This window comes from Colobus angolensis, unplaced genomic scaffold (assembly GCF_000951035.1).
Source record: "Colobus angolensis palliatus isolate OR3802 unplaced genomic scaffold, Cang.pa_1.0 Scaffold63, whole genome shotgun sequence".
Classification (NCBI taxonomy): domain Eukaryota; kingdom Metazoa; phylum Chordata; class Mammalia; order Primates; family Cercopithecidae; genus Colobus; species Colobus angolensis.
In genome coordinates, this window is record NW_012119932.1 from 480,518 (window position 1) to 496,207 (window position 15,690).

Genomic DNA, 15,690 nt, shown 5'->3' on the forward strand with positions numbered 1-15,690 from the left:
AAAACCCCACAAAACTCCCATTATATGGTAAAAATTGTTTCTAAATGAGACAAACTACTCATTGAATCATCAAACTACTATGAATCATCAAACTACCAATCATTTATTTTAAAACTATGGCAGGGAAATGGCTTAGGAAATCATATGGTTTAACGGTTTCAGAGATTTCCAATGGTGTTATTTTTAGAGAATATCTGATTTTGATTTTCCTGTCATTCTTTTGCATTGTGCTGAATCACAAATGCACACGTGAACTGCAAACTCAGAGTATTTAAAGGGACACACACACTGGGGGTGCTGTCAATACCAATGAGAGAGAGAGATCAGCAAAGAAAGTGAGAGAAAGAGAGACTGTGTTGGAGAGTCACTCAAATTGTGCTGCAGTAAACTGTGAAGGCCGCATGCTATGCTTAGAGGATGTCAGAATCATGCCACTTATCTCAAAATAGATTAGAAGCAGCTACTGACAACATATCCAAGAAAGCCAATAAAATAGCGTGAAAAATCAATACTGGGGATAAAAAGGAAGTAAATACTCATGCAGTTTAATTCTACCAAATCCCAACTGGGACAGTTTCTGCTTTTAGATGGGAGGCCACCACGCCCTCGGAGAATCACCTTGAACTGGACTAAAAGTCTTCCCAAAATATCTAGCAGTGGTTGTGCTTCAGATCCAAAAAACAGATGTTATGTTTTCCTTTATCCTATGCTATACATTTAGATGTTCAATAAGCATTGAATATGTTTAAATTTGGAATATACAGTTTGAAATAAATAAATTATATTTGTCAATAGATGCTAGCTGCAAAACTCGTTTCATTTTAATGTTAGTAAACATTAGTGTTACTAAACCAAGCAAGAGAAAGTAGTTGAGCCAAATATAAGTGAAACGCTGCCTCTAATGAGTGGGACTTCTAAGTAAACAAACCAATTAAACATGAATCCTTGCTTCAAAGTGAATGTGTTAAGAAGCAGATCAACTCTGAAGACAAAAGGCAGGGAAAAGAACTAGGAAGAGGCCCAGCCCCTGGTCACAAGCAGGCACTGCCTTGCTTGTTATACATCTTCCAGTTAGAAGGATGCCCTGAGCTCCTATTAGCTGCTCCTGTTTCCCCCTAACCAGGCAGCCAACAGAGCCAGGCCACAGTTCACAAGGAGCATCTACCATTAGCAACACTGATCTTCTGACCACGGATTGAGGAAAAGAATGACTGCTGTTTTTTTCTTTATTGACTGAATCCCAAATAAATTGGCTCTGCTTTACGAGCCAGGACACTGAGTGCTTGAATCAGCTTGTCTCCATAGGTGCAAACTGTGGGAAGGGTGTGGGAAGGGTGAGGACCAGATTAGGGAGGGCTGAGGGGAAATGATGCAGCGGAAGGGGAGGGGCCAGATTTGAAACTGAATGTTGGCAGCAGGGAAAGATGCACCTGGAAGTGGTCATGCCCAGGAAAGGGTAGGGGTAGGGGTAGAATTAGGGTTAGGCTGACTAACAAGAGCAAAACATTCAAGTGGTCATTTATGATGCCTGGGACATCAGAATTAGAGCATAAGAATGAGACTATATTTAGAACAGGGTGGCATATGGAGTCAGTCTCCCGGGAGTGTGCCCCTAGCTCATCTGTAGTCTTTGGGTGGGGGCCACATATCACCTGAAATATGGCTGAAACTCCTGCTTTCTGAGTCAGGGAGTTCCTCTCCCAGAGCTGAAGCCATTACAAACACATTTATTTCTCTAGTATTAAAAATATCACCAGGCACAGCAACTCATGCCTGTAATTCCAGCTACTTGGGAGGCTGAGGCCGGAGGATCACTTAAGGCCAGGAGTTTGAGACCAGCCTGGGCAACACAGTGAGATGCACCTCTACAAAAAAATGTTTTAAAAAGTTAGCTGGGCATGGTGGTAATCGCCTATAGTCCCAGCTAATCAGGAGGCTGAGGTGGAAGGACAGATTGAGTTCAGGAGTTTGAAATTACAGTGAGCTGATTTCACTACTGCACTTCAGCCTAAGCAACACAGAGAGATCCCATCAAGAAAGAAAGGGAAGGAAGGAAGGAAGGAAAAAAGGAAGGAAGGAGCCACCCACCCAAAAAATGATTTTCCAGAAATATATCAGGAAAAAGAAAGAAAAGAAAGAAAGCCCATAAAACGATTTTCCAGAAATATATCGGGGTCATCTCTGACTCCAGGTCCTACAGTTTAGACCTTGTTTCCAAAAGACAATCAGGTAAAAGGTCAATGGCACAAATTTCAGCATGATAGGGTGTCTACCACGCAGACCTCATGGCATGTACAAGGGTATGCACACTCGATCCTTTACATGAGGTATCCATGATAAGTTCTAAATGCTTAGTGGTCTCTCAATTGTTCAACTCCTACTCACTCATCATTTTCTTTCAACTCTCAGACAAACGGTGCTATGGTCAAGTCAATGTTCCTGTCCTTATATATCAATCCAGACATCCTGCTAACCTTTGCTGCTTCATTTTTTTTCGAGGGCAGGAGATGGGGGAATGAGATTCACATACTGGCCACTTAAGAACCAGGTACTGTCTCATTGTAACAAATTACAGCTAAGAGCAAAGTCTGAAAGCTTCTCCAAAAGTCCTCAGAAAATGCATTAAACAATGGATTTTTGTTCCATTTTATAGCCTAAAAACCATCTAGTGCATCGAGAGAGAAGGGGCCCATTCATCTCCTTTCTGACCTAGAGACCACAGAACCACTGAGTTCCCAAATTACAGCTGCAGTGTAGTAGATATAGAGTGGACAGCCTGACTTCTCAACCCCAAGTTCCAGGTGGGGTCCACGAATCAATGGAGAGAAAGCATCATTCAGAAATGAAGATGGTCAAGTTGGAGTCTCTACTTTTAAGCCAAAAAGTCATTTAACTTCAGCTCACAACTTTTTGTGAGTAAAGTGTCTTCCTAAGGATGCACTCAATCTTGGCTTGCCATTGAGTCTAGAGTACAACTTTCTTGTTGTCCTTGTAATTCATAATGTTCTAGTAAAATCAGAACTCTTTGGGGGAACTCATTGCAATAACTCCCGCTCTGGTCCCAAGAGGACTTGTTAATAATTCTTGACTGGTGCTCGAAGTAGCCTTCCAGATTCCCTCTGGCTCCTCAAACTCACTCTCACCTATGTTTCCCTACAACCAATTAATTCCTCTAGAAACAGAGTAGCAATGTTTATTCAGATTACTCAATGAGAGATTCTAAATTCTGGACCTGTAAAAGTAGCCAGGAAAGAGTCTCTTCATCAAATCTTAATTCCTCTTGGTTAAGGAGAAAGCTCATACTAGAAAAGTTTACTTTAAAAGTTGGAATGTTTCACAACCACTATTGTTTGACTACAACACACTAGATTATAGTAGTCCCCTCTAATCCATGGGAGATACCTCCCAAGACCTCCAGTGGATTCCCGAAATCACAGATAGTACTGAACTCTCTCTATATGTACTATGTATTTTTGAACTGATAACCAATAGGGTTACTAAGTGGCTAAGGGGCAAGTAGCCTATACAGCATGGGCATGCTAGACAAAGAGAAGATTTGCTTACCAGGATGGAAGGAGTGGGATTTCATCATGCTACTCAGCACGGCATGCTATTTAAAATTGTTTATTTCTAGAATTTTCTGTTTAATATTTTCAAACTGCAGTTGACTACAGGTAGCTGAGACTGCAGAAAGTGAAACTGCAGATTAGAGGGTAGTACTGTAATCTAAATATTCATAGTTACAGATACTGTCTGGTTTGTCAGTTAAGTCTAACAAAGTTCGTTTCATAGTAATTTTTATTTCTCATTTCTTACAGTGGACAACTTGTCATATCATTATTCTACATTTTTCATTCTTAGATGGATTGTACAAAACAAAATCTCTCTTTCAAGAAGTCCTTATTAAATAAGATAGTGCTGAACTAAATAACTGGAATTCCATTTGAATCTATGTATTCTTGTTCTACCAAATAACTGTCTGGAACATCTCTGGGTGATAAAGTTAGCTTTGGGGAGATGGATCAGTGAAGATTTCTAAGATCTTGATGGACAAAGACGGCACTGGATTTACCTAAACCTCCCTTGTAAGGCAGGGCCCTAATTCCAATCAAAATAAAATCCATTTACTCTGCTTCTTCTCCAACCTCACCCAGCTGGTAAGATCACACTTATCTTCTAGGGGCAAGGTCTTGAAAACATCCCCCAGTCCCCACCTCCTGTAAGCCTGCAGCAAGGATACTCAAGATAGAGCCAAAAGCTTTCAAAGAGAAGGTAAGACTGAGAGACTCCTGTCTTCAGAGTCGCCAACAGCAGAAGTTCCCTATTTGGAGAATATGCCAAAAGCACTTACATCTTTACAAGTATTACTTTTGGCAAGCAGATGGATCATGGAACTAAAGTTACTGCTGATAGTCTTCCATTTTGGAAGGGAGTCAACAGTGCCTTAAAAACAGACTACAAAATCGTTAGATTCAATAATTTCATAGCATACAATTTGAATATTTTTTATAAAGTTTCACTTCTATTAGCATGTCTACATTTTATATATTGCTGATTAAATTTTCTAATTTTTTTGAGAAGAACTGAAGAATTAGTTTTTTGTTTGTTTGTTTTAGCTTAAGCTCTTAGTAGAGATCTGATAACCCAAAGGATCCTGGTAAACTTCTTAAGCAGACACATTGACTGTTTAAAGCTGCAGGAGTGTCATTTATGAAAATGAAATCAAAATTCAACGAATTGCAGAAAGAGTTCATCTAAAATTCCAGAAAGAGTTCATCTAAAAGCCTGATTCACATTCAGAGTAAAATCTTCTTTCATCACACACGCTGAATCAATGTAGCAAACAATAAACTATTACCAGCGAAGTCTGAAAGTTTCTCTAAAAGCCTTAGGAGTCCCTATTAAACACAATGCTTTGTTACAAAAATTAAAAAATACAACCTATGGGACATAAGGAAGTGTTTATTACTTGGGGATAAATTTCTAGCCTTAAATGCTTTCATTACTCAATAACAAATGTAAAGAAATACAGGAACCAAGTATTCTCTTTAAAAAAAAAAAAGAACAGAAGAAACAAATGAATAAATTAATAAAAATATAAAAATCAAATTAAAACCAATAATACAAACATGAAAACATTTATCAGATGGGTAAAATGCATCCAATAGCTGTTGTGGTTTTTGCCTTTTTCTTTTTTTTAAGATTCAAAACCCCCTGTAAACCCAGTTAAAGATAAAAGAGAGTAAGGGCAAAAATGAGAATTTCTCATTGGAATGAGAAAGGAAACAAAGCCAGAGATATGGGATTAATTTAAAGTATCATAAGAAAATTCAGCAAGAAAATCTATGGCATAAGATTTCATGATAATTTCTTAGCAAAATACAAATAACCCAAAAGAGAAAAACTAATTCAAAAAGATAATTTTCATAGAAGAATCGGAAAGGTAATTAAAGACTCAGTATCAAAAAGGTCCAAGGGTCAGACACAGTTGAGTTTTACCCTAATCTATCTATCTTTCTTTTTTTTTTTTTTTGAGATGGAGTTTCACTCTTTTTGCCCAGGCTGGAGTGCAATGGCGTGATCTTGGCTCACTGCAACCTCCGCTTCCCAGGTTCAAGTGATTCTCCTGCCTCAGCCTCCCAAGTAGCTGGGATTACAGGCGCCTGCCATCATGCCTGGCTAATTTTTTGTATTTTTAATAGAGACAGGGTTTCACCATGTTGGCCAGGATGGTCTCGATCTCTTGACCTCATGATCCACCCACCTTGGCCTCTCAAAGTGCTGGGATTACAGGCGTGAGCCACGGCGCCCGGCCCCTAATCTTTATTTAAGGTTTTAAAAGACATTGTCCCCAATCTTCTCTAATGATAAGAATTAATGGGATGCTGTAATACTAGATCTCTCTCAGAAATTTCTATACAGTAGGTCTGGGTAAGACTCATGTATGTGTGTTGAGATGCTTCTTATCTTCAGAGGATATTGGGAACTGATTTTAACTCACATAGGCCAAACAAAAAATGAAAAAAGCTCACTGGCATAACTTTAATAATCAAATTTGATATAAAAGAAAACAAAAACAGTAGATAAATTTCACTGCTAAATATATAGATGCAAAAATTCTAAATAAAACACTAGCTCATAGATACAGAAATTTATCAAAAAGATAATATAGATGGACTTTATTGGGCTTATTCCAGAAATGTAAGGATATTTAAATATTAAGAAATCTATCAACATAATAAGGAGACATCAACAAACTGCCATAGGAAAAAATATGATTATATCAATAGCTGCTGAAAAAAATATTTGGTAAAATTCAGCAGAATTCCTAATAACAACCCTAAGTAAAACAGCAATAAAAGGAAATTAATTATGATAAATATTCTTTTTCAAAAAATAGCAAAACACTAAAACCATTTAAAATCAGAAACTAGACTGAGAGGCCAACTATAATCATTATTACTTAATATTGACTTAGACTAGTCTTAGATGATCTAAGTACAAAAAAGAAAAATAAAGGACTGATATAACATGAAAGGGGTAAAACTCTTCTTTTTGCTAATGGCATGATTATATATCTCAAAAATTCTACCAATGGAAAATTCATTTTACTTATAATAAAAACCTTAATATAGTTAATAAATTTAAAAATAAGATGCAAGTTCTAGATGAATATAGCTATAGATTATTATTAAAAACCCAAAACAGCATCTAAACAAACATAAAATCATATGACAAAAAGTACATAAGTCATTTCATAATTTGGGATGAGAAGACATACATACGAAAATGACAGTGCTCCAAAAACCACTATATAAATTCAATACGATTCTAATTAAAAGTCCAAATGGGGTTGTTGGAATTGAACACATTGATCTTACAGTTTGTATGGACAAGCAATGCTAAACAATAGCTAAGGAAAGTATGGAAAAGAAGAAAGTGAGAGCAGGAATAGCCTTACTAGAAAAACACAGAATCAAACCACTGTAATCAAGTCAACAGAATACTGCTATAGAAATAGAAAACATAGATTGATAGCTAAAATAGAGGCATCAAAAATAGATTACATGTCATATAAGGCCTTAATATAGGATAAGTCAATTCTGGCTCTCCATCTGGAATAAAAGAAAAGTAGTGCTCCATCTGGTACCATAAAATAAATTTCAAATGGATTAAAGATAAATTTTTTTTTTCACTTTCAAGAAAATCTAGGAGACTACACGTACAACCTAGAGTTAGGGGAAAACTTTTTAACCAAAACTAGAGACCTAGATGTTATGAACAAAAAGGTAAATTTGTTTGAATAAACAAACATTTAAAACTTCATTATGGTAATATGACAAAAAGTCACAAATTACACAACTATAAAGAAACATTTATAACACAAATGATAGAAACATATGTCTATAATCAATGAGACCTTACAAATTGACATAAAGCATCTAAATAATTCAATAAAAGGGGCAACATATATAAATATACAATTCATAAGAGTAAATCTAAGCAGCTAGCAAACAAATGGAAAGATGTTCAAATATATTATTTGTCAAGGATATGCATATTTAAAATGAGATGTGACTTTCACCCACCAGACTAGGAAATATTTAAAAAGCCACAACACATTGCTGGCAGGAATGAGTAAGGGAAGTGTATTAATATGTATCGTTGGTGGAAATGTGAAGTGCTACAGAATTATTGGAAGGCAATCTTGCAAGTTCTATTCAAATTTAAAATATATGTACCTTTTAACCCAGAAATTCCACTACTAGGAAGCTATTTCATAGAAAGAAATGAACAAGTCAATAAGGATATACTTCAGCTTTGCTCATGGTTGCAAGATCCAGAAACATTTATAGTTATATACCCAGTCATGGTGAATGGCTGAATAAACTATGGTAGTACACACTGTAGAACATTTTACTGCCTTTAAAAGAGGTGATTCAGTGATATATTAGGTAATTTGAAGGGATTTTCACAGGCATTGCTGAGTAAGAAAAATCAGATATAGAAAAGTGTGTGTAATATAATCCCATATTAATAAAAGAATGATCATCTCACCAAATATATGCATGTGTACACATTTGCGTGTGTGTGTGTGTGTGTGTGTGTCTATAAACAAGACTCTAGGACTAGGTAAGTAAATATGGAATGTTGGATCGTGTATACGTCCATTAGCTAGGGGAGGAGAAAGAGAGCAGATGTAGATTTAAGGAGGTAAGATGGGGAAGAGAGAGCTGAACAAAAAAAATTTCTTTAAAGGTGCTAGAAATTGACAAGCTGATCCTTCAAATTTATATTAAAGTTTAAGGGACCAACCTTGAAAAGCCAAAACATATTTTTAAAAAAGAACAAAGTTGTAGAAGGGTTTAATGCTTCCTAATCTCAATACTTATTACATAGCTACGATACTCATGTGTGATAGTGGTATAAGGATAAATATATAAATCAATGAGATAGAATTGAGAGTCCAGAAATAAACCTATATATTTGTGGTTAATTGATATTTGACCAAGAACAATGGGGAAAGAATAATCTTGCCAACAATGGTGCTGGTACACTGAATGTCCAGAAGCAAAAGAATGAAGTTAGATCCCTACCTCACAATATGCACAAAAACTAACTCAAAATGGAACAATGACCTAAATGTAAGAGCTAAAACTATACAACTGTAAGAAGAAAGCTTAGGCATAAATCTATGTGAGCTTGGTTTTCTATATAACACTAAAATCATAAGCAATAAAAGAAAAAATAGATAAACTGAACTTCATAAAATTTAAAAACTTTTGTGCTTCAAAGGACATTATCAAGAAAGGGAAAATATAACAAATAGGAGATTTTTTTTTTTTTTTTTGGCAAATCAGATATCTGATAAGGAGCTAGTACCTAGAATATAAAAAATTTCTACAACTCAATAATAAAAAGACAATAACCCAATTAGAAAACATGCAAAGGATCTGAACAGACATTTCTCCAAAAAAGATCCACAGATGACCAATAAGTACATGAAAAAGAAGTTCAGCATCATAAGTTATTAGGTAAATTCAACCAAACCCTCAAGTGATACCACTTCACATCCACTGGAATCACTATAATCAAAATGACAGATAACAATAAGTGTTGGTGAAGATGTGGAGAAATTGGAAACTTCATACAGTGCTGGTGGGAATGTAAAATGGTGCAGCGATTTTGGAAAACAGTTGAACAATTTAGTGAAAAAGTTAAACACAGAGTTACCCTATTCAGCATTTGCACTGCTACGTATATATCAAAGATAAAGGAACACTTATGTCCACACAAAAAGTTGTACATGAATGTTCATAGCAGCATTATTCATAATAGACAACCGAAAACAACCTAAATGTTGCTTCATCAACTAATGAATGGGCAAATAACATGAAGTATACCCATAAAATGAAATATTATTTAACAACAAAAAAAGAAGTACTGATACATGCTACAAAAATGGATGAACCTTGCAAACATTATGCTAAGTGAGAGAAACCAGTCACAACGGATCACATATTATATGATCTCATGTATGTAAAATGTCCAGAAAAAGCAGATTTATAGTGATAGAAAGTAGGGATGAAGTCAGAATTGAGTCAGAAATATGCTAATTGCTACCATATTTCTTTTTGAGGTGAAAAATTTATGAAAATATTCTATAAATGATTATGGTGATGAATACACATCTCTATGAATATACTAAAAGTCACTGAAATATACACTTTAAATAGGTGAATTATGTTGTATGTAAATTATATCTTAATAAAGTTATTAAAAAGATTGCACTAAAAAAATGCACATTTATGTAAAATTATATATATATGTTTATATATATTTCCCATATATGTATATGGGAAATGTAAGTATAAGTAAAATAAAAGATTAAGAACAAAACTAAATTCAATTATATCACAAGGCCACTATTTCTTCACTTATAAAGTAAATTTTGTATTTCTAGTTATTTCATAAGGCTGTTCTAATATTTGTAAAGCACTTATGCTGGTATATATTAATCACTCAATAAATGCTCTTAACATTAATGATGATAAAAAGATCCTTTCTAAAGAGGTTCAAGTGTCTTTCATACCTACCTCCATTGTAAAACCTATGACTTTGAAACATTGCTCAATTAATTCATACTGGGATTTATAGAAACTATTATTCATGATGTCTTGTACTGTTCGGAGGTTGTCATTTTGTAGGTACCTAAAAAATATATAAAAGGAAGGATAAAAGTCTAAAATTAAGTGAAAAGTGAAAGTATTATTGATGAAAGTACAACCTGGTAGATTACCTGGGAGGCTTATTTTCAGGCAGTTTGTAATGGGCTAGTTTCTTTTTTTCAGCCAAACCAGCATAAATGTAGTAAAATATATGAAAATTTTTTTCTCCACTGGAAAAAAAGATATTTTCAGTAAGGGAGTTAGTAAGAATATTTATTGTTTAAGTTACTTGACAATATAATTATTTGAACAATGACTGTGAGTGCTAATATGGGCTTTTCTGAATACTGCATTTTGGCTTTCTGTGGTCGTTATTGTCATTATTTTCAACAACCACTGTCATTAAATTCCAGACATTATCTTAATCACTTCATAGGAATCATTCAATATACATTTGTGAGTGACTCCCAGGCACTGTTCCAGGCACTGGGGATATAGCAGAAGCAAAACTGTCAAAAATCCCTAACTCATTGGAGTTTACATGCCAGTGGAGCAGACAGAAAAAAGAATAATGTATACAGCCATGCCAATGGTTATAAGTGCTACATTATCTCATTAACCCACCATAGGCCCCTGAGATGGGCATGTGTTTCCTATTTTATGTAGACGGAAACTGAGGATTAGAGCTGTCAATCTCCCCCAAAGCCACAGAGTTGATAATTATATGGATTTGAATCAGGTCTGTTTGACTCCAAAGCCCATGCTTTTAACCACCTTTGAATATTGTCTTTCTGAGGCTTAGTTTTCTCACTTGTATGAGGAATCTCTTTCTTATAAGCCTCAAATCCCATGATTCTGTGGTTCTAAGTAGTATAAATAGCATTTTCCAGATGCTGCAATAATGTCATTAAGGGAATATGGATTACAACAAGGTACGTTTCCACTTCAGGATGTTTCACAACATAATTTCTTGGACCTTGGGGTCTCCTCTCCTCCTTCCCTCATGTCTTCCTTCTGCTCTAGTGGGCTCCAGGGAAAGACCACACTTTCAGGCTCTCTGCTGAAACAGCAGAGGATGAACCTCCTGCTCTATAGTTTCCCCATCTCTACTGCCCTGTTTTACTTCCACTGTTGATGAAACTAGTGGTCAATTGGGACACCCTGGGGTTTGCATCTCCCTGTGGCATTCCCTTTCTTGTCCTCCTACTAGATCCTCCTCCTGTTTGAGGGTGGTCCTCAAACTTCACTTGACTGTTCAGTCCATTATCACCAGGCTCACCAGGCTCACAGGTTGGGACAGGGTAGGATTCTTCTTACAGTGGTTAAATTAATTCTAATGTCTCAACCAGAAGGCCTTGCTGTCTTCACTTCTTTCTATTGTTCCTTCTCTTTCCGTTGGTATAAAACTCTCATCCCACCACAAAGCTTTGCATGTCACCATAGGGATTTGGGCAGGAGACACTAAATTGTTGTGGATACTCCCCTTCCTGCCACTCTTGGCAGTGGCCTGAACTGTGCTCTGGGTCCTAAACTCATCACACCCAAGATGGAAACTTCAGGGGCAGCTTGTATCCCCTCTCGCCTTGCTCCTTTCCTTCACCCCCTCCACAGCCTTTATCAGCAAACTTAGGGGCCAATGAAATATTTTCAGAAAAGGAATTATTATTATTAAACTTATTTTTAGTAGAACAGAGGGGTCTTTGAATTCTTTTCCATATGAAGTACATGAAACAGAAAAAAGCCCACTTCATGATATGCATAATTACACATAAACTATTTTACTTAAAAGCTAAGAAAGGACTTAAAAACCTTCCAGGGTCTTCTCCCCCTGTACATGATGCAGTATCATCTCAGTGGAGATGGAAATTTACTGTTGCTCTCTTTAGAGATTATTCATTCTTTCAGTATGTAGAAGTTTTCCTCAGAATCAAGAGTAACTCAAATATATCCATAAGTATTTACTCTTCTAATAATGCAGTAAAATTTGGAGTTTCAGAACAACTGTGGCTTTATTTTATCTCTAGTTTTGATCCAACGTTCTGCCAAAAGCCATTCCAAGAATAATTTTTTACAGAAGCTCAATAAGGACTCCAACACATCAGTCATGTAGGTTTAAAATAACATTAAAGATTTGATACTCGTGACACACTAATAACTATTGAAGGTACTCTCTGGTATTTCTTGAAAGTTAACAAATTGAAATACTTAATATGAAAGGGTAGAGCTTGATAAGGTGAATAATGCAGATCTCTGTTCTTCCTTAGTATTTCAAAAGGAAGGAAGACATTTTCTGAAGAGAAAGGTAACAATGCTATTGGTTAGTACGCATTCTGCACTGAAACTCTCCCCTGAGTGAAGGGAGAGTCGGGGGGGTCTTATATAATTAGGGAAGGATAGTCCCATTCCAAAAGAAAGGGGCTATGGGAAAATAAATAGATTTGAGATGTGTATTCAGCTGAATTTGAGATGGTAGCAGGATATGTGGGTAGTTGGAAATTTTTTAAAAATGTAAACTTTTTTCAGTTTTAAGAGAGGGGGAGAAGTATGTCTTTGGGTGTCAATCATGTAGGGCTCACTGTTGAGGCCATAATGTCAGAAGAATTTGTGAAGTGAGAGAGTGTAGAGAACAAAAGAGAAAAGCTGCAGGGACAAATATTTGGTAAATACACAGTGTGAGACTGGATGGATACATCTAAAACAGAAGAAGAATTCAGGGAGGTAGGAGAGGAATCAGGAGAATCTAGTCATGGGGCAAAGACAAGTGAAGGTTTAAAGAAAAGGGGTGGTCCAGAGGCTGGGTGCTGAAGTGAGGACTGGCACACCCTTCCTTCAGAACTCATCCTATTCTGTTACTTGTTGCAGTCACCAGTGATAATGCAAGAAACACCAACATGGCCTACAACTAAAGTTAGAACAAAAGTGAAAGTTTCCTTTAGTTCTTGTCTTTTTTCACCACAGAATAATAAAAATTTCTCTATGACTGGCACAGCATATAATTCAGTTTGCTTTCTTCTAATGAAGCACACTGATTGTGCACTTCACTAATTATACATTGTATCAGTTAAGTGCTAACAATGTGATTGCTAACATTAACTAATACAGTGCAATTGTGATTGTTAACACTATTACATTGTTCACAATATACACTAATTGTACATTGTATCAGTTAAGTGTTAACCACAATCACATTTGTATCAGTTAAGTGTTAACATTTGTGATTGTTAACAATGTACACTAACTGTACATCGTATCAGTTAAGTGTTAAAACTTAGACACACAATATTAATGATTTCTTTTCATCAGTTTACATTTATTAGGAATTATAATTTGAAAAGATCTGGAGAAACTTTGGGGAATATACTGACCTTCAACGGACAATCCGAAAGTTAAAGACACAGGAAAAGAACACACCTCCAAAGCTTTCCCGGGGTCCCTAACCATATCGAGCTGTGCTTAAGAACACAGAGCACTACGGTATCCCACACTTGCTAATGTTTCCAGGGGTTTCCAGGTCAGGACTGCCTGAGGACAGACAGAGGGTCTTACAAGTTACCAAATATCATTTCTCTGATTGTGGCCTCATTCCTACTTGTGGATCTTCTAACACTTCTTCAGAGTGAGTTCCACTCAGCTGCTTGCAAGAAGGCCCTCAGGGCTGTCTCATATGTGTGTTCACCTGCTTTGCATCCTGGGGATTACCTGTGCAGCCAATGCCTTTGACGGCCTCAAACGGTGGCAAAGTACTCACAAGGGTGTAGCTTAATTCCTGTGAAACCTTTGAATATTCAATGAAGTGGCCAGCAATCAGACTTAGAAAGCTAATAATGAATGAAGTTTTGCATTCTTAAGGCACTACAGGGTATCCATAAAGCAACACTTTGAGTTTTTCCTTTTTAATCACAGCTCCCACCTTGTAAACTCTCTCCTCCTGGATATGCAGTCTCCTCAGTCCCCTTCTCTTGCTATCTACCTGCTGAATCTTAGCAGAAGAACTCATTTCTTACTTTCATGAGAGGCTAGAAACCATGAGTGATCAGCAAGTTTTATATCATACTGTGAGCTGTGTTACCACAAGAATCCTGCCTTACTTGGCTTTATGTCTCCTGTGCCTAGCACACAGTAGGCACTCAATAAATATGTGTCAAATAGATGGATGGATAGATGACGGATGGATGGATGGATGGATGGATGGATGGATGGATGGATGGATGAATGGTGGGCTTTGGAGTCAGACAGAAGGACGAGGCTTCAAACTCCAACTCATTCATTGCTAACTTTTTGACATTAAGCGACTTATTAAAATTCTCTTAGTTTCGCACTTTTAAAAGAGAAGATGACACCCTGTCACATGACTGCAAGAATTAAAAGAGACAATGACTGTAAGGTGCTTAGCACAGTGACTGACATAGAGTAACTGCTCCATAAATACATTTCCCTTTCTCCACAATGGAGAGCACCATGTCTGCCACTTATTTATGTCTCCTATAGAGTCCTGTTAAGTGCTGGGGACATGAGAGAAATGCAATCAATGCCTGCTGAACTAAACTGTAGTAACAGGAGGAAACTGCGGTGGAAATAGCTATAATTTGTATTTATGAGAATTATCTAGCATTGCCTTCAATAGGTTCATTTTATTCTTGAAATTAAGTAGCCTCTTTTAAAATTTTCTCCTTGAAAACTATCAATGTTTAGAAAAGAATTTAAGTCACAGGTTATAAGATAGTACCATCATCATTAGAAAGGTAATCTAAAAATAAATGTGGTCAGAGATTGAGCTGGGATGACATTGTCAGAGGCAAAAAGTGAAGAAAAGAACAAAATGTCTTAAAAGAAAGGGTGAGTTCATCAAAAAAAGATACGCGTCTGCTCTGATTCTTCCCTACTCCTCAGATCATTCTACACTCTTCTTTGTCTTGCTCTGGGACCCCAAAGGCCAATCCTTACAGCCTGCAATCCCTGGACTCCCTTGCTCTCTGGTTTCCATATGGGTTCAGCCAACAGGAAGCACAGGCAGGAAACAGGCGGAGGGAGGAGAGAGAGGCTGGGATGTTATCCCCTTGCTCTCTCCCTGAAGGGCTGCATCCCATTAGGGCCATAGCTCTCGACAGGCAGCCCCTGATCCACAGCTGCAGCTGGCACCAGGCACTAGTGCTGCCCCTCCCTCTGCCTGCAGACAGGAAGGCAGCCATGGCTCCTCACCCCTGTTAGTCCATGGGCATCTCACCATTCATTCTTGGCTCTTCAATGCTCATGTGACTTCTGTAAACAGTTTTCTTAGTTAAAACCCTTGAGCTTGTTCTTTCTGTTCAGTACCCTGATTGATAACAGTGCAATTAAGTTTATAATTTGTAAAGGTACCTATTAAGAATTCTTCCATCAATCACAGGTCTAATATTTTCATATTCATAGGTCACTCAAAGCTCCTCTGGAACTTAAAAATGCAATTAAATTAGGTGAAAGAAAAAACATAAAAATGGAAAAAGTGTTATAAATTAAAGACAGCTGTGCTCAAACTAGAACT

General features: G+C 36.7%; 1 protein-coding gene across 1 annotated transcript in view; it reads right to left on the bottom strand.

The window, feature by feature from the left end:
• Positions 1-15,690, bottom strand: part of MYO3A (myosin IIIA) — a 261,495-nt gene that overhangs the window by 101,614 nt on the left and 144,191 nt on the right. The window contains exons 16-17 of the mRNA XM_011963820.1: positions 10,301-10,399; positions 10,098-10,212 (exon numbers count right to left, since the gene is read on the bottom strand). Of these exons, the coding sequence (XP_011819210.1) occupies positions 10,098-10,212; positions 10,301-10,399 (214 nt within the window). The remainder of the gene's footprint in view (positions 1-10,097; positions 10,213-10,300; positions 10,400-15,690) is intronic.